The sequence below is a fragment of the Danio rerio genome, chromosome 24 (assembly GCF_052040795.2).
Source record: "Danio rerio strain M-AB ecotype USA chromosome 24, GRCz13ab, whole genome shotgun sequence".
Classification (NCBI taxonomy): Eukaryota; Metazoa; Chordata; class Actinopteri; order Cypriniformes; family Danionidae; genus Danio; species Danio rerio.
In genome coordinates, this window is record NC_141044.1 from 15,324,326 (window position 1) to 15,350,762 (window position 26,437).

The 26,437-nt window shown below is 38.6% G+C and overlaps 1 protein-coding gene across 10 annotated transcripts in view; it reads left to right on the plus strand.

Moving 5' to 3' along the window:
* The window catches only part of trpa1b (transient receptor potential cation channel, subfamily A, member 1b), a 347,938-nt gene that overhangs the window by 223,372 nt on the left and 98,129 nt on the right, over window positions 1-26,437 (plus strand). For 9 of the 10 annotated variants that reach the window (XR_015524386.1, XR_015524387.1, XR_015524388.1 and 6 more), the window contains one exon: window positions 20,226-20,383. Coding sequence is in view for 6 of the 10 variants with exons in the window: in XM_087308524.1 (XP_087164650.1) it covers window positions 20,375-20,383 (9 nt within the window). In the remaining 4 variants the exon portion in view is untranslated. Of the gene's footprint in view, window positions 1-18,411; window positions 18,519-20,225; window positions 20,384-26,437 lie in introns of those variants that run through there. The other variant, XM_087308527.1, reaches the window with a different exon arrangement.

Consider the following 26,437-nt stretch of genomic DNA (forward strand, 5'->3'; position numbering starts at 1 on the left):
ACATTTTGGGAATGTAATGCATGTTTAATACTCAGTATCATGTGGGCATGTGTGTGTAGGCAGTTGCCATAGAAACACCAATCCTGGCATCATGCACAAGTAACATTTTGGCACAGCAAAAGGGTTATGCCTCACAGCTACAAATGCATGATGCTATCAATATATCTGATTGATTCTGTGCAAAAAGCAAATATGAAGACCTGCACAAGTGTATTGCACATGTAAATAAATGAATGCTAAAAGAAAATGCATTATAGATTATTATACATTCTGCTGAATATGAGTTATAACATTCTGCTAGTAATGAGTTATACACATCAGGAGATTGTTATTATCATTAACAGTTGTTAATTCGTATAGTTATTCTATTTAGTAAAAATCTTTATGCACATTCCAGATATGTATCTGAATGTTAAATGTAGTGTGTGTATTTTTGTACAAAAGGAAAGCACCTGTGTCATGTGTGCATGCCAGTGTCGGTATGTGCATACTTGTGTGTTTATATTGGAAGTGTTTATGGTGGGGTTTAAGAAATAGTTTCAGCTTAACCAGGTAGTTGCCCACCAGTTGTTCCATCCCTGCAAATACACACAGTGCTGAACGCTCCGCTTCTATGAAACCAAAATAAACACACGCAGAACAGCTAATGGTTCCATACAGACATTGTTGGAGCATTGGGTAATGCGCTGCAAGCTTGCGGGTTTGCTCAAGACAATATGATGCTAGGGATCTGCTGTGTTTATTTACTCAGTGTACATGTGTATGTGCATGGCATTAAGTTATCAGAGAGCCGGGAAGAGAGGGAAACGGGGGAGGCGGACAGCTATAATTTAAGTGAATGTCTGCAGGAAGGAGAGGAGGGAGGGACTGCTCCGTTAAATTATAATAATAAGCGGCCAATCGATGCAGGACCCCTTGCTAAAAATAGATGCAGCTCTGGATTGGATTCTGCTGTGTGTGTGTGTGTGTGTGTGTGTGTGTGTGTGTGTGTGTGTGTGTGTGTGTGTGTGTGTGTGTGTGTGTGTGTGTGTGTGTGTGTGTGTGTGTGTGTGTGTGTGTGTGTGTGTGTGTGTGTGTGTGTGTGTGTGTGTGTGTGTGTGTGTGTGTGTGTGTGTGTGTGTGAGTGAGAAAGAGAGAGAGAAGAGCGAATGTTTTTTTTTTAAATTATACTTATTTTTTAACAAATGTACATTTAACTTAAGACATTTTGCAAAAATGACTTCTCCAATTTTAGCGTTAACAGAGCATAGTGTTTCTATATAATACCACAAATTTTCACATTCTTCAATATTCCTTACATTTTTACAAAATAATAAACAGAAATAAATTTTCACTTCACATAAAGGGGAAGTCCACTATGATGTCATATTTTAAACTTTAGTTGATGTGTAATGTAGCTGTGTAAACAGAAACATCATCTCTGAATGTAAATGCTCAAAGTTTAATGCAAAGGGAGACATTGGCTTTTACAGAGTTAGCTTAGTAAAGCCTACAGCGAACAAAGTTTGGTGTAATGAATATGGCTGATCAGACAACTACTTATTTTGCTTTTATTCAATAAATGTGTCGGGAAACACAGCGCCAACTTTCCCCTGGAAAAGACTGGATGGTCTATTGTAACTAGTTGTAACTATAATCAGTGGTGTAAAGTAACTAATTACAAATACTCAAATTACTGTAATTAGTTACTTTTTCTCAAGAATTGTAATTTACTGAGTAGTTTTATAAATGTGTACTTTTACTCGAGTTCATTTTTAGTGCAGTATCTGTAGATTTACTCTCACTACTTTACTTCAACCTGCAGTCACTACTTTATTTTTTCTTGTCTATGGGAATTAGAAAAATCAGTCCTGTAATTCCTGTCCAATCAAATCACACATAGAAGGTAAATTGCATCATAATGAACTACTTTAAGACATGTGCACTTTACATTGCAGCAAACTGTTTGGAAGCATTAAGTGTATAAGAAGATGTTCAAAATCTTTACACACAATGACAGAGAGACTGTTTAGATCAGGGATGCCCAAACACAGGCTGTTTCTCAATTCCAAGAACGCAGAGAACGGACTTGCATTCTTGTGGAGACCGGTCTTGCCAGGTGTCCTTAGAAGAACGAATTCAGGAGACCACAAGGGCAGAGAACGCGTCCTTTAAGAAATGAGATGCTGCATTCTTGCTGATGGTCACGTGACCTTCACACGTTTTAAATAGTAAATTATTTAAACATTACAGCATTCATACAAAGATTTATTGTTTTTTTTCCTTTTTCAAATGATATACTTTGCATAAAAACATTATCAATATACTCTGCACAATATAAATTAAACAGATTTTAATAGGAATTTCAGCAAACAAACACCCTTAATGTGTTTATTCCTTTATTAAGATGTCCATGGTAATGTTTACCTTCACTGTTTTCTTTAGGGAAACTCCTGAGGTAAATAAGTTAAATCTCTGAACTTTAATAATAAATCTAGATAAAATGCTGTGCTTCCCACCTCCAGTCACAATGACTTCTGGGACTTCTAGAGCGAGTTTGGCGCTCAAGTCTGCATCGGTGCGTCATCGATATCAAGATCACATTTGGAAAGTTTCACGCATCTGTACTTGCGGTCTTGAGTATTGGAACTCAACTTTGGCAGCTGATGATGAAGTTACACGAGAACTCGAGGACGCAAGACCGCTGAAGAACACATATTGAGAAACAGCCACATCTTAATCATATTAAAACCAGAGGATTAGTGTCCATGTAAACATACTTACTTGCAAGATAATGTCAAAAGCTGTCAAAGACAATCCATTCCTCACCTTTAAGTTGAAACTATTCAGATGGCGCTCTGTGGCGCGGCAGAAATGTGAACAGTCATGAGTTGTGGCTGGGCGCCGCGGACATCTGCTGAGTTGCGAATTCTAAAATGCATGGCGCTGCGTGTCTCCGAGTGGCGCTTCTGGTGTGCAACCTGCTTTACATTCTTGTCGCAGCACCAGTGGCAACGGAATGCAATAGTATCTGGATGCAGCCTTTATGATGCAAGCTTAGATTGCATCACTTGGCGATGCAATGTCAGACACAATGCACTCAAATGGAGCTAGTGACGTCACTGTGATGGGTAGGGTTAGGGGTGGGGTTAGATGAGCCCTTTAAAAAGCATTGGATGCAGTTTAGATTGTACTGCACCAGGTCTGCAGACCCCTCTCCCTGAATGAGGCACCAAAATTCATATGATAATTTGGTCCGGTTCCAAAGTTACTGGTGCCATAATGGCACTGTGTTTTGGTACCTTACCCTAGTTGTAACCCAATCCCAAGGTTCTTAAGACACAAAGAAATGTGCTCAGAACTGGACACAGAGAAAACTTCTATAAGCTCCGGGCTTAGGACTTGTTTTAATGTAACTTGTATTCTCTTTTTATGTGTAATCAGGTGTTTTGCTATGTTTTACTTGCTCCTGTATTAATATTATGGTTTTAATACTTAATACTGCAACCAATGTTTAACTTTTCCACAGCTAAACAAGCTCATAGATAGTTCATTATAGATGTCCCTGCAAGGCTAATTTGGTGTACTGAACAATAGAATTTTGGATTTTATTTTTGAAAGCAGCCATCGTGTGTCCTTCTCATTTTATGTTTAATTCAGGCTCACACTGACGCTGCTACACTGACTGACAGTATTTACACAACATAGGCACAGTGCATGCTAGTGACTGGCCGTGACACTTCCTGTTGATGTGGAGCCGATCCACAAATCACAGCACATTATGTTAGCAGACCAATCAGAGCCTCTTGAGGGTGGGCCTCCGAAGGATTTAGGAAATATGACAGACATTTTCATGTTAGCTAAGTAGCTGTATTTACTGGAATCAAAGTAAGATATATGAAAAAAATACCGTAATTTCCTACAAGTGAAGCATGGGTACACATTGCTTTGAATCTTATAAGCACAACTAAGCCTTAAAAATATACTTTACACCACCCCTTTAAACTCTTAAATTTTTTTACAAAATCCTTACCAACTTGACTATCTACAGGTAAAGCCATTTTTGTTCTCCAAAAACAAAATAGTTGTTTTTCACTTCTTTTTTTGCAAACCAGAAATTAAAGTAGGCTAATATGTCAATAATGTACACACTAATACCTATGCAAAGAATAATTATCATTAGTGATGTCACACATATGATGTAATTGTGTGAATTAGTGACTAACTAGTTTTTCTGGAAGTGCACTACCTGATAAAAGTCTTCTCGTTGATCCCAGTTGCAGAGCACAAATAATAACTTGAAGTCAAAATTGGCAATCGTCTGTTCAACTGCATCCCAATCATCAAAAATACTGCACAAGACCTGTTGGAACCTGCATGGACCCATTATTCTCATATAAATCAGTCAAGTTTGGTGAAGGAAAAATCATGGTTTGGGGTTACATTCAGTATGGGGCCATGCCAGAGATCTGCAGAGTGGATGCCAACATTAACAGCCTGAGGTATCAACACATTTGTGCTGCCCATTACATTATAAACCACAGGAGAGTGCAAATTCTTTAGCAGGATAGCACTCCTTCTCATACGTCAGCCTCCACGTAAAAGTTTTCTGAACGGAAAGAAGGTCAAGGTGCTCCAGGATTGGCCAGCTCAGTCACCAGACATGAACATTATTGAGCATGTCTGGGGTAAACTGAAGGAGGAGGCATTGAAGATGAATCCAAATAATCTTTTTTTAACTCTGAGAGCCCTGCAAGAATGCTTTCTTTGCCATTCCAGATGACTTAATTAATAAGTTATTTGAGTCGTTGCAGAGATGTATGGATGCAGTCCTCCAAGCTCATAAAAGAGTCATACACAATTTTAATTCTTTTTCCACCGCACCATGACTTTATAATCTATGCCGTACATTATTTCTGTTAAGTGACAAGACTTTTGTCTAAGCAACATTAGACCTTATTGTCCTAATTAAATAATTAAACATCAAGGCATGATCATATTTTATTTCGGTAAAATGAGCGAAATCTAAAGGTATTAGCCTTTCACATAAGCCACTTCTGATACCTAATGATCAACTAGAAGTCAATATATTTTGTTGTTTTTGTGAGGTAGTGTATCTGATCAATCTTATTATCTTCATGTTTTTTATTCCTTTAACCCCTTTCCCTTGGATAAAATGAATAGGTTTTAAGTTAAACTTTTTTTTCCTTTAACTCTATCATAAACTACACAGAATGGCTGAGCTAGGAAATTCTGCCGCAGTTTTTTTTTTTTATGTCAAATGAAGAGCCTTCTGTCAGGCAACATTATAAATGAAGTGAGAGACCTAGAGTGATGTACTTTTCAATTCAATGATTAATGGATTTCTGAGGTATGAGGCAGGGAAAGGCATTAATGAAGCGGCCAAAGTCTAGTCATGGCTGAGGTCAACAGGAAAAAAAGTAATGGCAACTACTCATTTGTTTGCATGTGTATTTTTACGCACAAAAGCAACACTGCGCAGTAAATATTATCTTACACAGAAATATCAGATTTGAAGCCTGGATGGTTTGAACATGTCTTCAACTGTTTTTCCACTGAATCTTTTCAGTATTTTTGATGCAGCAAGAAAGTTATGGGAGTAAAGAAGAATAACTTTTAAATGTCGGAAAGCAAGCTATTGTCAATGTTTTGACATATGCAGTTTTGGCCTTTTGAATGTTTTGAAAAAAAATCTTCCTTTTATTTTTCCCTCAAAGCTCTAAGTTCTAGAAGTACAATATTCAAGTAATGTACAGTAAATGTGTGATTTTGCCAAGTAGGATGCAATCCTGGATTATTATCCATATCATCCATCATTTCTGTTCGAAGATGTAATCCATATCTAATCCTTACTTCTAAACCGAGCCCTAACTGTAAATCATTCCCAGCATAATTGGATGACAATGATGTAGAATCCCTAACTGTAAGCCTAAACTTAACATAAATTGTAAACGTATGCCTTAAATCTGATTGGATAATTGGAATGTTGTTCAAGGATCAACATAGATATTGCTTCAGGAACATTTCCTACTTTGTGAAAACACAATAACCCCTGGTTTCACAGACAAGGCTTAAAATGTAAGTCTTGGTTGTTTTAACTTAAATAAAATTGCACTGATTGATTTTTAAATATATCAGTGCCTTTGTTTTGTCTTAAGATGCATACCAGTTGTTGTTGTTTTTTTCTAAGCATGTTTATAAAAATTACTTAAATGTCCTAATTGAACTCTGGGCTAATCCTGGCTAGTTTAAGCCCTGTCTGTGAAACCGGGCCTAAATGTTTACTCCAGCTACTGAGCATGTGTACATCAATACAGCATATGTTTTTCTGTGATGCTATACAATAATTACTGTTTTTTTTATTGCTATACGTAGTAGGTTTAGGTTTAGGGTAGGTATAGTTAATAGAAACACAATAGGTTGGACTCTGTGCTAAGTACATGATTTTAAGATAAAAAAAGACTCCCCTTGAGTTAAATGTTTGAGTTGAACCATTTTTGAATCTATCCAGCCAATCTCCAGGTCTAGTGGGAGTGTTTTTTGCTTACCTTACCATAGTTTATTGAATCGGATTAGACCATTAGCATCTCACTCAAAAAAAAAAAAAAAAAAAAATCTAATTTAAAAGTTGACATTTGTAGTTACATCATGTGCTAAGACTGACAGTAAAAGAAAAGTTGTTACATGAAGAAATGATCTGTGGTGAGACAGAATCCAGACATTAAAATACATTTCCCGGTTTATAGCTGCTTACTAATCCTAATTCAATGTATAGACGTTTCGGAGGATGCATTTCTGCATAAGCATTTTGAAAAACATCCACACCTCCAGTCCCATAGATGAAGCAGCCCAAGAAAGCAAAGCCATCATGCCAAATTCCAAATCCAAGAAGGTCCAGACTGTCATCTTAGCATGACAGCATACCTGTGGTCACCTGTATCAACGAGCCATCTCAGAGGATGAACCGTAACAAAAGCTTGATGCTTGGAAGAGGCAGATTGTGAAGGAGTGTGGGGTCTGCAGGCCCAGAGGCAATAGGTTGGCCCCACTGTGATCCTTAGCCCGAGTGCTCACTGTCTCTCCTTCAAGTGCTTAAATATTTGGCTGATTATAAGCATCCACACCTGTGTGGAGCTGCACTTGCTAATTAATTGACCCTTTTACTTAACGTTTAGAGTGATTGGTCATCCGGCGATTACCCATAATGGTGTTTCGACATAACGCCATGGTCACACTAGAGTTTGAGCATGCAATACACTGTCCTATGGCTTTACGAAAAAGGGGCTGGATTAAACAAAATGATTAGATGTTAAAAAATGAGCGATTGGTTGAAATTTTACATTTCTGTACAGAGAAGTCATGTTTTGATCTTCAATTGGTCCCACACAGTCATGTGATCTCGTAGGTCAGTGTTCACCAAGCTTGAACTTTGCTACGCAGCGAACTGTGAAACTTGCACGAGGTTGTGTTTTTAGTCTGACGCATTCACATGCGTATGATTGGAAATCTATGTGGTGAAAAGTGCAGTGTCATTGCATCTTAATTCTGAGACAGTAGGCTCTATTTTAACAATCTAGGCACAAAATCTAAAGGACACGGTGCAAAAGCATTAAGGGTGTGTCCTAATCCACTTTTGCTATTTTAAGGATAAAAAAGTACACTCTGCACCCTGGCAAATTCGTCCAACAGTATTGTGCTTATTCTCTTAATGAGTTATGTGTGTGTTTTGAGCATTACATGTATTAAACCAATCAGTTTCATCTCTGATTTCCTTTAAGAGTCAGTTGCGTCACGCCAAGGCGCATTTGTTTTTTACATGGTACTCTTTGTAAGTGGAAAAACTGAACACTTCACTAGTGAGAAAACAGTTAAACAGACTGCATGAGGATAAATAATGAGCCTCCTCCATTTGGCCTCGTTACTTTTACTCTTTACTTGACTCCTTTACTTTCTTGGAGTAAGAAAACAGTGGAAACTCACTTCACTAAAGACATACATTTCATTTATTAAGCGCAAAGGCTTGTTTCAAAACTATTTCTAAATTCAGTTTTAATTTCCAACAAACAAATAAATGATCAATAATAATGCAGTGTGGTCAAAAAACATAGTTATATAAAAACACGCATTGTATTCTTATGCCCCATATAGTGACGCATACGTTTCCAAAACCCGACAGGTGGACAAATATAAACATGCTTTTATTAAAACAAATATAAAAATGCATATAATAAACACTACTACTACTAGTAAGAACATTATACAAATGCAAATTGTCATAAATAAATTGAAAAAAGTTCCCCAAGATGAGACATGGAGGCAGTGGTTTTTATATTTATGTAAAAAATACTCATTTTTGTAATATTTTATTCCTTTAATATGTTAATATGTAAAGCTATTTGTGTATTAATTTGCTGTACATCCTGTGTGTATTAAGTGTTTGAACCTGAATAGGCGCATAACTAATTTGCTCTGTGCTGGACTTTAGACCAGCTTTTAGTTGGTCAGCGGTGCAGTCTATTACAGTTCTTCAACATATAGCATGGCAATAATGTACCTTAACACACCTCCTTTTTAGACAGGAACACCCATGAGTCAACAAAGTGGAGCAAATGTATTTGCTATTTAAACAAAATATGAAAATTAGGGTTGGTCTGAAAATAACAGCAAATTGTGCTAAACACGTCTTGCGCCTTATTGCGTCCTGTGTATGATAGGGCCCTTAATATTATTGCACAGACTGGTAAACAAACAAGTATAAATATAAATTATGCTCTTCATAAATTGTAACAAAAAGATTGTATTAATATAGGATAAATGCTTTAATTTCCACCATGATCACTGCAGAATCCATGGCCAGATCAGCATTTCTTTTTTAATGTAATGTCTCTGTCTCCTCTGAAAGCAGAGCTCATGTCACCCACATTCTTTGCCAATCATTATCAGTTCTTTGTTTGTTCCACTCCCAATACACTTGCATACACACACTAACAGAATGTATTTTAAATGTATTTTATATAAATGTATACATACTTTTTTTAATGTCTATACTGAATTTGTATTAATAGCTTTTTTTAAAGGATAACAAAGTTTTGTTAAAATGTGTGTGTGTGTGTGTGTGTGTGTGTCCATGTCTTTCTTACTCTCTCTCTATTTCATTTCAGAAATAAATAAACAAGCAAACAAACAAACAAACCGGTCAACTGGCAAGTTTTATTTACTTTAGTTCTTGTCAATTGCTCACTGGAACAGAAATGATGTAACAAAGGTTTATAACAACTAAACATGAATGGCAGTACAGACCTGCTTCACATTATAATTACTTTAGCAACAAACTTATGGAAGTGATTTGTCAAGCGCAGAACAGGACAGGTGCGCTCAGCCGGCATATTCAAACACATGTTTTACTTTTGTAGTAACAGGGCCACACAAATCACTAAAAAAAGAGTTGTTTTCACTGAAAACAATTGTGCACACCCACACATGAGGTTTATGAGGACTCTCCAAAAAAAATGCTTCTTATATGACACTACCCATAAACCCCCTCATGACTGTAAAATTTTGATCGCCAAAAGACACCAATAAGCATGAATATTAAGAGTATTGGATTACAAGGACACAGTGCATGTCCTCATAAACCACAATGTTGTACTATCTAGGTTATTGGTCATTACACACATTTATATCCCTTCAAAACATCCAAAACAACATTTTCGTATTTTCGGCCTTATTTTCTCAGACAAATCTCAGTGAATGACTTCAGTTCAGTCAGAAAGTTTTTTTTTTTTTTGCTGGTAAAACCAGCAATTTAATTTAAATGAAAATATATATTACATTTCCTATTTAAGGTTGTGTAATAATGTATTCAAAAACAGCACTGTATTCAGAAACTGTACATGAACAGGGCTGAAATTTAAAACAGAATGCAAATACACTGCTACCCAAATATGAATTGTTCTTTATAGCAAGATCTTTATACCTTACACCATTTTTTTTCTAGCATTTAAATGCATTAATCTACTTTTCCTTGGTTTAATGACATTTGCATGTGTAACAGAAATTTGATCTTACTGCAGAATTAAGCCCATTCAGACAGAAAAAAAAATGTTTTGCAGTGAGGAGGAGAAAATATACTGCAAATTCTTGACCCAAAACAAATATGAAAATGTGTTGTATCAGAACTAGCTGCATCTTGAGAAAATCATTAATGAACCATATGTTTCCTACTTCCCGTTAATTTTTTTTACCATGTCAGCTGACATATTGTAATAGATTATTATGATTTGATGTCACCACTCAGACATATAATGATTTTTTCATAAAGCCTAGTACAGTAAATGCAGTATCCTTGCATTTCTGGGTTATACGTTTGCTTATAAAACAAAATTTTTTTGTTAAATTTTATTATTTCAGTCACATTTATTTTAATGAACAATTTTTGCTATTAACAAACCATTTACTACAAATTTTAGCTCAAGAAACTACTAATTAGTTGCTCATTCATCGTTAGTAAGGTAGTAGTTGGGTTTAGGTATTGGGTAGGATTAGGGATTTAGGATAAAATACGATAATGCTAATAATAATTTTTTTATCTTAATAATAGGAAGGTAATAAGCCAGTAGCAAATGGTGTAAACTATTGGGTAAAACTAAGCAAATTGGGTAAAACTAAGCAAATGGTGTGAACTATTGGGTTTAAAGCTAGAAATTTACCAGAAAACATAGTTTGAGACTTGCAAAATTAACTTCCAAACTTGCAATCAAGTGTGAAATCCATCAAAAAAAAAAAAAAAGATCAAATTAATCCAAAAATGTCTAAAACATTTTATAAATGTCTTTTTTTTTTGCTCCATGATTCATTTTCATCATTTCTTGCATAGAAACAAAATAAATTACCTGATCTAACAAAAAATTGACTGCTCCGGCAAAGAAGCAAAGCATTGCTTGGTTATTTTACATGAAACAAAAAAGCAAATATACTACCTTTACCTTCTAGTGTGCATAGGCACTTGCACAATGGTGCGTAAACAACTTTTTGGCTGATGAATAACATTTAGTTAATTAATAACATTTATTTTAGCTTTTATGTAATATTAGTAGTATTTTCTTTACATTTTAAGCATCATTCAAAAGTTAATATGAGACAAAGAAAAAGTTCATGTTTATCATATCACTTGGCAAACTCTTTTGTCTCTTTCCTGCCTAATCGCGATCACATTACTTTTAAAGTACAGTTATACACTGTTAACTTGTTTCCTACGAGTCCTCTCTGGTCCCTTTGCCATGGATTATGTCTTTTAGTTTGCTCTTGTTTGTATGCTAGGATGAATGTAGGTTTATTTATGTATTCATGTATTCAGTCGCTGCTATGCTTCAGAAATTTCTCTGCACTCATCAAAACCTCAGACTATGAAAAATTTAACTTCCACTTAGCTGTGAACACAAATTATCAGGGTCCGGTTTCTTTGAAAGTCACCTGCAGTTGAAGTCAGAATTATTAGCCCTTCTGTAAAATTCAATTCTTTGTAATTTATTTCTTAAGTGCTATTTAACGCAGAGAAGATTTGTTTTAATGCTTCTCTAAACATAAGTTTTAGTAACTAATTTCTAATAAAATTTCTTTTGTTATCACAATTATGACAGAACCCAGGCCTATAGCCAAAAGGGTGGTTCTTTTTGCAGTTATTCACCTTCTTTTCTGTTTAACTATGAGGTTTAAATACATTTTAAATAGGGATGTCCCGATCAATTTTTTTTTGTCCTTGAGTCAGAGTCTGAGTCATTTGATTTTGATTTTAAACCGATACAGAAACCCGATCTGATACTTCTATAATATATTTTAAAAAAGAATAAGGAAGAGCGAAGAAACAGATCCAGGATGTTCCATATTAAGGAACAGAGCACTTCAGTGTGGTAGTTTGAACAATCAAGTAATAAATAACATCAATTCTTCACTTTTGGACTTTAGTGCAACTGTAAATACAAAACAAATCTAATATAAAAGCAAATAACACCTCAACTAAGGCCAAATTCGAATTCTCCCTCTTAGTCCTTCCCCTTACATTCCCTTGAAAGGGTAGGGGTTTCACAATTCTCTTTAGCTCTTTACCAAGGGGTAAGAAAATTTCCCAGAATACACCAGCCACAATGGCAGGATAGTTGCACCCGGAAGTAAGGAGATCCACAAATTTGTATTTTTTGTCATTATTATGAATTTTTAAACAAACAGGCATTTGTGTTTTACCATCATACTTAAAAAAAAACTCAAAAAAAAAAAAAAATGCAGCTAAATTTCACGATCTATAATTCATAATCATATCTCCTGTACAGCAGTCCCACAACATTCTGACACTCAATGACACTTGAATCCCCTGTCGGAAAAGTCTAATTTTTGATGTGTTTACGTAGATGAATATGGCCACTGTGTAAATGCACAATAAAGTAACGATCTTATTGCCACAGCAGATCCTTATGATAACATAACATCATTGCCTTCAGTGACTTCCTGAAGATAAATAACAAAAAACAACACAACTGGAATAACTACAGCAGTCGCAATCGTCTAATCTCATATGAAGCAAGAGATCGCGTATGATGACATGTGCAGGTGCTGTAGTGCTGTCAAATTTTTTAGGGGTACATTTTAAAGCCCTTCTTTACACTCTGTTTTAAGGGTCAAGGGGAAGAGGAAGTGGTAAGGGTACAAAAATAGAATTGCGATGGCGCCTTAAAATACCCAGCAGGCAATCCTAGATTTACATATCTCACAGTTTGCTATGCCAACGTTGTCATCATCAACTATATAATACCCCTAGACCGCAGACATACTCACGCTTTTTGCTTCAAGCTGCTACCATGTTCTACTTTGCCGGCATTTAACCAATAGCATCTCTGCAACTAAGTGATGTCATGCCACACGCGTCGCTGTTTCTGTGTGGTCAAGAAGAAAGAGGTCTAACCCTGTGCCATCGCATAATGTGTTAAAAAATAATGAGAATATATATGAGCAATATCACACGAGTAGCAGTGCAATATGGCTGTATATCAGCACTGGTGGGAAGCAGGTCGCACACCAGAAGCGCCGCTCGGCGCCGCGACAGGCGCGTACATGACAGTTTAAAGTATCACACACCAGACGCGCACATTCGAATGATATTTAACATGAAACTAATCAGATGGCGCTCTGTGGCGCGGCTGAAAAGTGAACTGCGTCCTGAGCCGTCGCCGGGCGCCGCCAACAGCCACTGACTTGCGGCGCCGGTGTGTGTATCCTGATAGAAACCTATGTTTAGAATTCTAAAATACATGGCGCTGCGTGGCGCTGCGTGGCGCTGCGCGGCGCGCCGCCGAGTGGCGCTTCTGGTGTGCGACCTGCTGGAGGCGTGCGTTGGCACGAGGCTGCAGGCCTCGCACTGTTACGAGTGTGATATTGCATTTATACAACAGTTCGACGGCACAATTGTGTCTATAAAAAAAAGAAAATCAAACACGGAGAGTCTAAAACCCTTATGTATTAGGAATTACTTTCATCCACCATTCAATTACGTCTGCAGCTGATGTCAGAACAGCAGAAGCCGTTACTAATTCACTAACGTCACTTTAGAGCTAGTATTTGAATGATTCTCAATAGCATAATTTCTAAAGTGATGATAAAACAGCAGATTTTGCTCACATATTAAGATTATGAGGCTGAACGTGACATGAAATGCCATTCGTCTACAGAGATATCTGCCTACAGTCTATTACAGTCTACAGAGTTTCTCTGTTGCCATCGGTTTATTGTGAAGGGGGCCTGGTGTCCCAACGTATACCCGGAGACTTTAAGGAATGAAAAAAAAGCAGACAAACTATTTAGCTCTTCCTATTGACCTTTATGCGTTTCTACCAAGTGCTGTCGACTACATACATGTCAGTCTATGACAATGAGTAGGAAAAAGGAAAAGAAAAAGACACTCAAACATCCATCACAAAATAAAATAAAGCGACAATCACACACTTCTCCTCAGAGCTCGCCAGAACTGAACGGCGCTCCTATACATACATGCTTACATCTCAAATGTAAAACAACCACAAAAGAATTCCTCTTAAAGCGGACATGGCATTTATACACAGTGCATATCAAACATTAAGCGACCGTTACAATATCACAATAATTAACCCCGAAAAAAGCAACGCAATCACTACCAGACTGCAGTTGTGTTTGCGATAAGGAGGGACGAGGCTGAGACTAGCTTCTTATTTGTAGCATCTTTTTGACTCTATTCGGTCCACCTTAAAAACCGCAACGCTTCTGTTTTTCAGCTTTTTATTTGCGCTCAAGAAAACCCACAGTTTTAATCTTCTAAGCAAGTGCTTATTGTGCTGTCCTTGCGCGTCTTGTGGATAGACAAAGTGAACCGTCTTTGACTAATGGAGACCGACGCACTGTCTCTTAGAAATGATAAGTATTTTAAAATAGGCACTATTCTTATAAATAAACTGCATAGTTGCAATCTAAACAACTACATTCTTGACTAAAATAGCCTCAAAAGTACATTTTGTTGCCTAACAGCTGGAATATTTGTCAAAATGTAGAGCGCCCTCTGCTTGTATGTGGGCGTAGTAATGCACAAGGGTGAAGAGGTGAATATATATATAGTCGAGTACTGATCAGGAGGTAACGTCCGATTCCGATTGAGTCTGAAACTGCATGGTCATGCCCGATTTCTGATCACATGATCGGTTCTGGACATCACTAATTTTAAAGACTATTTATAGGTGAATTAGGCAGTCAGATGTCATAATAACCACCCTTTTTGATGAACCAAAATATTTCCTAATGATTTACAATAAAGAAAGATGAGGAAAATACTTATTTTTAAAATACAAATTTATAACATTTGAAAAAAAAAATCTGACAAAGGTTTAAATTAAAAACGGTGGCCTATTTTTATTTTTATTTTTTATTAGAAAACAAACTGACCAGCATATTCAACTTCATCTGCCAGCCAGTTTCCTTAATAGTCAATAATACTCAGTCCTCAGTATTATTAACATAACAATTATTTAGAGCTTCATGATTTTTCTAGCCTCTCTTGTAAAAAAAGTATGTTTGAAAATGTATGGATATTAACAATAGCCAAATTCATTTCAATATGGGCGGCTTTTGGTACTTCACACCTTTTTATTGTTTTTTTTTTTTTTCAAGAACAAGCTCCAAGATTTACAATAAACGTTTCTTGTAAAATATTTTCTCTATTTAAAAACAATACGGTAGCTAAAGATGACTTCACTTACATCAGATTGTATGTTTTGTTGCACAGCTGGATATTCATGAAAAATAATTGTTACTGTAGCATTAGCCAAAACCGATTAGCTGAAGGGAGAGCCAACAGAGGATTCCTCTTGGACTTAAAGCTGTTTTCAATGTGTTTTTTTTTTTTTTCACTATTTATGATGGCACAACAGTCAAAGTAAGACAAATGAGCTCATGTATGGTACAAATTCTAGACCTTTGTCAGTAAGGGGTGGGTCTTTCGAACCACCCGAACCCCCTGGCTACAGGTCTGGTACCTAATATTTTACTAGTTAAATAGTTCCGAAGCAAAAAAAACTTTTAAATGTTGTGTGAATTGTCCCCCTAAAATGAGTATTTTTTCTAACCCTCACTTGTTTACGCTCAGTTACAGTTTTTCTCAGTGGCTTTGGTGCATTTCTCACAACACTATTTAAATTTGCACAACAGTTAATGCATTTCTCAAAACAATTAGTCATTTGTGCACATCATAGTAGCAGTTTCTCATTCCTTCCAACAAATTACAAATGCATTTGGACATGCATCAATTGCTTTCATACAACTCTCTGCTGTTTTATAACATTATCATTTGCTTTTGTCGTGTCAGTCAAAATTGACTAAACTTGTAAATGCTGAATAGTCCTTCCATATAAAACTAATAGTCCTCATTTCATTACTTGAGTTATTACATACAAAATTGTTGAACAAGTTGTCAAAATCTGTCAAGCAAATTTATAGTTTTTCTCAGTCGCTTTGGTGTATTTTTCACAACACTAATGCATTTCTGCACAACAGTTAATGCATTTCTCAAAACAATTAGTACAAACTGCAAAACCTAGTTGATAACCTGCAAAAGCGCGTCACTTACTCAAAATGGATAGTTCATTACTCAAAAGCAAGTTTCTATGTCAATCAAAGTGTCAGTGTCATCAAAATGAAAAGTCCTGACACCATTGTTTATGAACAAGATAGTCCAATAGGATTGTCATGTTTTCATTATGACAGTTTACACTGTAATTTTGTCCAATGCTAAAAAGTCAGAGTTTGGTGACTCTTCCTGAAAATGCTCAAGACAGCACTGTATACTGTTTGCACAGCCATTTAAAAACTACAGTAAAGTTATACATCACTGCATTTAGTGAGGCATCTGAGTACAAGACACTGAATATGTACGTTTCACATTTTTACTGCATTTGCTCTTTACAATTCTAATTTATTCACAGCATTGAGCAAAAGAATAAATACACCCTTATTTACAACAAACATAAACTTCCTTTGGGTAGAGCTGTGCACAACTGTAAACAATATTGCAGTACATACAGTATACAGATGTCTAACTTTACTGTAGTTTTCAAATGGCTGTGAAAATAGTATACTGTGCTGTCTTGAGCATTTTCAGGAAGTGTCACTAAAATCTGACTTTTTTGCATTAAAAAAAATTACAGAGTAATTGTAATTGTATAAAAATAACTTTCATAATGAAAACATGACAAAGCTATTTGATTATCATGTTCATAAACCATGGTGTCAGGACTTTTCATCTTGATGACACTGACACTTTTATTGACATGAATACTTGCTTTTGAGGAATGAGCTATCCATTTTGAGCAAGTGACACGCTTTTTCCTGTTATCGACAAGGTTTTGCAGTTTGTACTAATTGTTTTGAGAAATGCATTACTGTTGTGCAAGTGTAAATAATGTTGTGAGAAATGCACCAAAGCCACTGAGAAAAAACAAACAAACTGTATTTCACTTTAAAGGCAATAAAAAGGACAAAAATGCTAGGTTTTTGAAAATATTAAACAGCATTTAGAGGTTTTTGCATCCAAACTCTTCAGTTATTTTGCAATAGTATTAAGCAACAATTTGCATTTTAAGATTTAACAATGTTATAAAGTTAGTTTGACAAGTTAGATTAATTTGGAAAGTTAAAATGGATAAGTGGTTTGTTCTGAGATGACAACTAAAAAAAAAAAGACATTTTCAGTTTGTTCAAACTATATGTTTAAAATGAGCTAAAATAACACAATTCTTTTTTTTTTTTTGTGTAAAAAACATACATCTTAACTAAATGTCTTCACGTTGTCCCAACACAAATTGATTGTCTGGAACCCACCATTTTTATAGTATAAAGGGGGTAATAAATAATCCAATAAAAACATTAATAAAATAACTAAATAAAATGCTTAAATTTAAAACACATTTGTTTTAGTCCAACCAAACTAAAAACATTATTGTAAATACTGTAAAATGTCCTTGTTGTAACCGCGCGGGAGTGACACCAACAACAGAAGTTTGGATCCACATGCAGGTTTATTAGAATCATCAGACAAACAGTGGTCAATACAGGGGCAACCAGACGTATGAGGGCAATCCAGAGTAGAAGTCAAATTAACAGGCAGATAGTCAGAGATAGTCAGATCAAAACACAGCAAAGGCAGACAACGAAACCGCATTGTAATGTCACTGTGACAGATAACAAGACTTGGCAAACTGAATGGGTGAGTGTGTGGCTTAAATAGTGTGTGCAATCAGTCTCTGACAATCCTCAGGTGGTGAGAGTAATCAATCTAGATGAGGAAGCATGTGTGAGTGTGACCGGAGTGCATGTATGAATATGTAGTTCAGAAATGGCGGAATTGTTGTTCATGAGTTATTGTTAGTGCAATCCAGCGATCTTATGGAATACAATCACTGGTAATCGTGACACTTGTTCTGTTAAACCACATTAAAAGTATTTTAAAAAATTAATGAATAAAATGTATAAATCGTAATTCGAGTGCTAATAATTCTTGTTTAATGGGGGCTTGTTATTTACCGATTGCCAGCAGATCGATTTCACATCACTGAGAGAAAGAACTTCCTGACATTTTGCCATCCCTTTATAGCGCTGTGCTAGCAGTCTTCATTTGTAATGAAAGCCAAGTTTGTGCCCTGTGGTATCTTTGAAAAGGTCAGACAAAGAGCCTTATTTGAGCCATTATTGCGCTTGACAAAAGCCTTTTAGACTACAAATGGATTGGGGAATAAGTGTATCTAATCTGCTTATCTAGTGTGGTAGAGTCCTCAAGTTTGGTACTGACGAAATAATTGTGACTGAATCTGATGTTGTTGATGGTGAAAATAGCTTGTGTGGGTCAGACAGTTTATCAGTACAGGTTGAGTGCTACCCGACTGAACAGTCTCTGGTTTCTAGCTGAAAACTAGCATTGCATCATTGCTAAGGGCCATTGCTAATTGCTTCAAGTAAGTGGATATGTAAGGATAATGTATAGAGGGATAATGCCCTCGTCTTGTTTCACCCTTAAGGGATTCATTTTGCAATAATGACTGTACATTATCCTATTAATACACAGGTAAGGAGCAAATAAATAAATGTTTAAATGAGATGTGGGTTGAAATCATTTTATTATTTTATCTGTATAAAGCATAAAGTAAAATACATGTTAATCTATTACCATGTAAAAAGGGGTTAGGTTTCTGCTAGTCACCTGCATGTACATTTTCCATTAGCTTTTTTTCTTTGAATGACATACAACAAATGTATAATTTACAATAAACTCAGTAATAATGTCAAATAATGTAAAATGCTTAAATGTGATGAGAATGTGTGGTTATCTTTGATTCCATTATCGTCTTAATGGTGCCATATACTGCATTTATTTAATAAGTTAAATTGTTCTATGATTTCTACTTAGTATAAATGTACTTTAGGTAAATAATACTGTATATCTTCAGAATTTATGCTCATTACTCCATGAAATTCCCCTAGAACCAGAAGCTCCATATTGACCATATTTGGCATGGTCATGCATATTAATGAGCTCTGTTCTGCAGCTCTATGTACCCATACAAAAATGCTAATGAATTTATGCACAAATGAAACACAAATGATTCGTGAAAAATGCAGCTTTTCCATAAAATGAGAACAAAATCGACTCTTCATGATAAACTACTGGAAAATATCAACAAAGCAAAACTGAATTTGCTGCTGTGGGAGAAGCCAAGTGAGTCTTTTGTAAATCTATAAAAAAAAAAAAAAGTTGACTAAAGTCTTTTTAAGTCTATAATGTAAATGCAAACACAACCAGGAATTAATATTAACTTGTGGTAATCGCAATAAGAGCTCAATACTCAGCAGTCTACATTTTGTTACCTGAAATTATTAACATATCAAGGAAATTTTACAATAAACATGATTATTTAACAAAAGGAACCTTATACCTCTTCAGGGCGGTGATGAATAGAATCATAGTCTGAGTAGTATGCTGTTTGCCTTCTGATGAGCAGTAAAGGGATGACTGGTAGAGTTATTGCTTAGTAATGCATAGAAAACAAACTGGTGCAGCTGGCTTTAATTTTCTGTGTCTCACATTTTCAAAATAAAAGTCCCCCATACAGAGTAATCCTTAATATGCATTCAGTATATTGTGTACAACATATCAGTCTCTGTTTTGACTGATGATCTCCTGATGATGTTGATATGGCTGCTATTCAGGGTGCATTTCTGAAAAACTATTGTTAGCCAACTAAAGTCTGAAGTTCCGTTGTTACAAACATAGTTTGTTGATTTGTCATCTCCCAAATCCATTGTTCCAATAAACATTCGCAAGCTGCATCACAAACTTGTACGCTTGCACCCACAAACTGTATATACAGTAAATTTCATGTATTTCTTTTTAAGAGTTCACACTTAGCTGATCATTTATAACTAAATGATGTGTGTTTGGCATGCTGTTTTGGGAGAAAGCCCTGAGCTTTAAAGATTCTCGAGCCCTGGGCTCCCTCCTGTTTCATTGGCAGAGAGGGGAGTCTGAGCTCAGGTAGATCTCGAGAGCTCCCCTGAATTAATTATTTGAATCTGTTCTTTAATTATTAGAGTTTGTGCATTGAAAGCTTTTACTAAAGCTCATATACATGCCATTTAGTTCATTTAATTCACCTATACCGCAGGTCTTTGGACTGTAGAAGGAAATCGGAGTGTCTGATGGAAACCCATCTGAGCATGGGGGGAGCACCTAAACTCTGCACAGAAATTCCAACTGGCCCAGCTGGAACTCTAACCAGTGACATTCTTGCTGTGAGTCAACAGTGCGACAAAGATGGCTAAGGTGAGAAAATCTGGTTATTTATTATGTGTTTGGGTTAATCTGGTCTTAATTGGTAAATTGTGTGATACCTAATTTGGGACCAGCCGTGGCCAATCATAAGCACATTATCCTCTCAAAATTAGTTTATAAATAGACTTCACTTAAGTAAAAATTATTACATATTTAGTTTTTTAATAAGGAAACATTAGGTCCTTTAAAAGTATTTGAACAACCTTACCAATGATTAGTAGTAATGTTGTCACGATTACTACTGTAGTTTCAGGCTAAATCACGATAAATTAAAAACTAAAAATGATTAGTATTAATATTTCAAACCTAAATAATCATGAAAGCCATGATTGATTATCATGAAAAGACCTAACATTGCAAAAATACTGTATAATGTACATTAAAATAATACATAAAACAAATCCATAATGCAGGGATCCACATTAATGTTGTTTGACACGGAAACGCATTAAGCTGCAAAAAAATCTGTGGTTTGTTCTCATTCCAGATACAAAACTTGGTGGAACATTTTCAACACCTTTTATCCATTAAATTAGTGTTTAATCATTATGTAAACATATATTATAAAATTATAACATGATCATTTTAGTGACTATAATCATTAAATGGAAATATCATACCATTATATCTCCCTTCAGTAGTGCATATTTATCTTTACGTATTATTTTATTGTAGCTGCTAGTTCACTCCTCGCCTCTTAACAGTCAAGTCCTTTCAGCTAACTTTGTTTCCAATAAACGTCATTAAACTTTAATGATACCTCATAGGCAACGTGGATTGTGAGAATGAGTGAAGCAATTTAAAATGAATCAGCAGAATACTTATCTCATTAATTCATTTAAAACGAATCCGCCAAATGTTTACCTCATTAATATTGATGAATCGCATAAGCAGCCTGCTCATGCTTACAGACGTATCAATGGCTTTGACAGCACATGTAATGATACCTGTTTGATCTTATCCTCTACTTTTAAAGGATGTCAGAAGACTTAGAAGACTTCATACTTCTTGCTCTTCTTTAAGCAGAGCTAAGACGGAAAATCAATGCACTCAGTTTAGTGTAAATTTGGTGAAATAACCTTCAGATCAGATCAGATCTGACATCAGTGACATTGTTCCACATAGCTTTTTTCCTTGAGGACATCCTGTGACTAAAGGAAGTTTCTGGAAACTTTTCCCCCGAGGTCGGTTTCAGGGATCATAATCTTTGCGACTCACCTCTCTGTGTACTTGTGCGTAATTGTAAAAGTACACCTAATTGTGTAACCCACACCTGAAGGGATGTCAAGCTCTGTCTACTTAATTAGACTGTCGCGGGAGAGGTAATTAACCTAATACTGTTTAATTACACAGAGTGCGTGTCCCTGAATGTTTAATCAAATGTTTATTTTTGTGTTCAATTCTGCGTGCAATAGACTGCTATCATTAAACTTCCAAGACATGGAAACAGAAGGATGGTTCTCAGTGAAGAATTATGGGTAGTATTTTATTTTGACAATTGATTGTCAATTTCTTTTTAGCTGTCTTTAAATAATAAATGACAGTATGTGGCGTATTCAAGGAAGAAATGCGACCGTGGTTCTTTCCAAGTGGTGCTGGTACCAAGAAAAAAGTGTAAATTGTAAAAAATAATTTATTATTTAAATGATTAAAAATATAAATTATTATATATAAAATTTTTATTGCAAAAAAATCAATGCAATTCAATATAACATACTTAAACACATTTACAAACATTTACGTACATAAACAAATTACATAACATTTGATAGCAATTATACAACAATATAAATACATTTTCAGAATATTTTTAAATTAACTTATTTTTGAGTTTATAGATAGATACTGTACATACACTAACTGGCCACTTTATAAGGTACACCTTACCAGTGCCAGGTTGGACCCACTTTTGCCTTCAGAACTGCCTTAATCCTTCATGGCATAGAAATAAAAAAAAATAAAAATTACATAAAAGCATTACACAATTGCTGCAGTTCCATCACATCCACAAAAGATGCTCTATTGAATTGAGGTCTGTTGACTGTGGAGGCCATTTGAGTACAGTGAACGTTCGAGGTTACAGAAGTAACCCTTCGTTCCCTTCGCTATTAAGTGGATTTGATATTGAAAATCCACGTATGGGAAGGATTTGGTTCAGAAGCCGCTTGTCTGAAAGAGTATTGAACGGCCAATGAATGCAATGAAATGGCAGCGTAAGCTTGCACAGGTGTGCTTCATTGCCAATTATCCCAGCATATAAGCACACCTGGAGCGAGCAAACGCCATTCTTTTAAGCTGAAGAGACTTTCAAACAGCTAAGGGACAGTCATTATGGCGACGGAGTATAGCACTTCCATTCCCCTCCTTGGGGAACGAAGGGTTACTTCTGTAACCTTGAACGTTCCCCTTCGGTTGGGGAACTTCAGTGCTATTAATTGGATTTGATATTGAAAACCCACGTATGGGAAGACTATGAAAAGCGCCATAATGACTGCACCTTACCAACGCCCCCGATGAGGGGATAGTCAAGCAAGCGTGACGCACCCACATCATGGGAGGCGTGGTCCTCCAACATGTCCCTGGCCCTAATTTATCCTACTTTAACAGAAGTCTTACGGATTTAGATATATTTTTTGGGAAGTCGTGAGCATCTCGATAATTCTAGGAATATACGACAGTACGTTGGGAAGCGTGCAATCCCGATAGGGAGGATGCTGCGGAGGCCATCTGCTAACCAAGGGGGGAATAGATGGCAGAATTTACATGTGGATTAGCCCTAAAAAGGGGGAGTACGCATAGCAAAAAAGTGGTTAGTGGAGAGGGAAGACACAGGTCCACCCAGGGGGGGGGGGGGGGGGACTTAACCGTGGCGGAATAAGCATATGGGATCGCCTAGTGGGGATCACGCATAGCAGGCACCTGTACCCAAAACGCGGGCTGACCAGTGGGCAGACCTACAACGTAGTGGGTCAGCAAGTGACTCCTCCGCTGAGTCAGTGCTGGGGGCCACGGAGGAATCTGCAGGGCTCACCTGACGGGGAATTTTACTGACAGATAAAAAGGCGCACGTACCTCCGTGTTAGGGAGAATGGCGCAGCAAGCGTGTTTCAACACCCTACCGAATTGTTTCCTCAATCACCAAAGGGTTACCTAATACCCTTGAGGAAACCGGCTCCACTCGCAGATTGTAAAACCTTGCAAATGTGTTGGGTGTCACCCAGCCCGCAGCTCTACAGATGTAGCGCATTGGCTGCACGGTTGAGCTTGCCTGAATATGAATGGCGTGCAACGATTTCAGCCGCAGATGACTCCAGAGGAGCAGACTGCGGGCGAGCTGAGACATGCGGCGAGAGCGCATATCCCCTAACGGTTGATATACGCTGCCGCCGCCGTACTGTCCGTCCTGACCAGTACGTGTTGCCACTCCAGCACCGGGAAAAAACGGTGGAGAGCGAGGAACACTGCCAACAGCTCCAGGCGATATGCCAATGCAACTGGGTACCTTTCCACAGGTCCGCAGCCGCATGCCCGCAACGCACAGCCCCCCCAGCCCGTGTTGGAAGCGTCTGTTGAAACGACAACAAGATTGGACGCCTGTCCTAGAGACACTCAGGCTTGTAGGAACGAGGGGTCGCTCCAAGGGCTGAGGGCGCGGCGACACAGTGCAGTAACGGAGACTTGGTATGCGCGCGCGTGCCATGCGCATCTGGGGACTCGATCGTGAAGCCAGTGCTGAAGTAGTCTCATATAGAGTAATCCGAGCGGCATGAAGCGGCTGCGGATGCCATATGCCCCAGGAGCCTCTGAAATAGTTTCAGTGGGACCACTATTTTGCTGTCGAGCTCTCTCAGACAGTACAGCATCAGCTGAGCACGCTCTCTGGAGAGGCGCGCTGCCATGGTGACCGAGTCCAGCTCCAGCCCGAGTGAAGAGATCCTCTGCACGGGGGCGAGTTTGCTCTTTTCTCGGTTGACCTGAAACCCTAACAGGTAGAAGTGCCGGAGCACTTTGTCTCTGTGCATAATCAATTGCTCCGAGAGAGGGCAAAAATCAGCCACTCGTCAAGAAAATTGAGTATGCGGATGCCCGCGAGCCGAAGGGGCACTAAGGCACCCTCCGCGGGCTTGGTGAGGACCCGCGGAGACAGAGAGAGCCCGAAGGGGAGGGCTTTGTATTGCCAAGCTCGACCTTCAAACGCAAACCGCAGAAACTGACGGTGGTGAGGAAGAGTGGAGACATGGAAATACACGTCCATCAGGTCTAATGCTGCAGACCAACCCAGAGGACGAACGCACCGGAGGATGCACTTCTGCGTGAGCATTCTGATTTGGCAGCTTGTGCAGACAGCGGTTCAAAACGCGCAGATCTAGGATTGGCCGTGACCCACCACTCTTTTTGGGCACGATGAAGTGTGGGCTGTAAAACCCGCTCTCCATCTCGGCTGGAGGGAGTGGCTCGATTGCATCCTTCGCCAGGAGGACAGCAATCTCCTCTCGCAAGACAAGGGCAAACAGGGGGCTGACCCTGGTGAATACACACCCGTGATTTGGGGGGCCGTTTCGCGAACTGGATCGCATAGCCGAGTCTTATTTTGTGTATGAGCCACCGCAAAGAGCTGGCCCGCGCTAACCAGGCAGGCAGAGCTCTCGCTAATGGATTCTTCGCTACAATCGCTGACGTACCAGCAGTGGGGCAGCGCAGAGTGGGTGTGCTGATCCGGGAAGCGCGCGGGTCCCACGGAAGAGCTGGAGGTGACAGATTTGCTCTCACTCCGCACCCGAGCTCCGGAGGGGAGGCTCGAGGTGTGGGAGAATGGAGACCGTCCTCCCAGCGCTCGTGAGCCACTGGTGAAACGCACCGAATCTGCAAGCTGGAAAGCATAGCGTCCCAGACTGGCTGATTTCGGGCTGTCACATCTGGGGAAGTGAAAAAGTGCTCTTTCATTGATGTTTTCATGCCAGTAAAAAGTGCCGTTGGAAATGGGGCCCCGCCCTCCAGCGGGGAAAGAGCAAGTTCCCTCTTCTCCAGATGGGCTGTCCCAGGGACGCTTCACGGTCCGTTGCCAGACTTAGTGGTGTTCTGGGCAGGGGGGCTGGCTGCTTCCGAGGTGATCGACGCGCTCGCTTCGCCAAAGGCGTGTGCGGGGGCGGTGCAGCTCTTGTAGGCGGGCGCCTTCGGCGAGGAGCAGGTATGAATGGCACGGCGGGCGGAGTGGGCTACGGACCGCCAATAAGACATCACCCATCAACTGCTCTCTCACTGCCTTGAATTCCTGGGTAAATTCACAGACGGTGTCGCCGAACATGGCTTGGGATATGGGGAAGTCAAGAAAGCGAACTTTGTCGACTTCGCGCACATCAGCCAGGGGTGGCACTCCTGGATAACTAAAGTGGACATCGTCCTCCCCAACGCACACGCAGCGGACTCAGTAGTCCGAAGAGCTAAGTCGGCGGCGGTGCGAAGTTCGAAAGCCTGGGTTGGACCCACCCTCGTGCAGCTCGGCCAGCGATTGCGCTTGGTAGCGCTGGTAGGTGGCTATCGCATGCAAGGCGGAAGCAGCCTGGCCCTAAGCCTTGTAAGCTCTAGCTCCGAGGGAGGCAGATAACTTACAGGCTTTGGATGGGAGACGAGGTGGACCCCGCCAAGGAGAGGCGCCGTGCGGATTGACCGACATCGCGCACTCAACCTGAGGAATCGCCACATACCCCCTGGCCGTTCCACCGTCAAGAGTGGTGAGGGTGGAGGGACACGCAGCACGAGCAGAAAAAAGTGCCCTTCAAGACCGCGTGAGCCTACTGTGCACCTCCGGGAAGAAGGGAACGCCCCTCTAGTCGGTCTGGCCGCGGAGCTGGGGGATAAACCATCTCCAACCCATGGCCGAAGCAGCCCAGGAAAGCACGGCTAACATGTCCGTTTCAGGATTCGTTGTGACAGCGTTCACCTGCCCGGAGGGGGCGAGCGGGTCTGGATCATCATCGGACAATGAAAGCCCACCCTCCGATGCCGCGGTGGACGTCTGTCTCCGGTGTCATCGAGCGTAAGTGC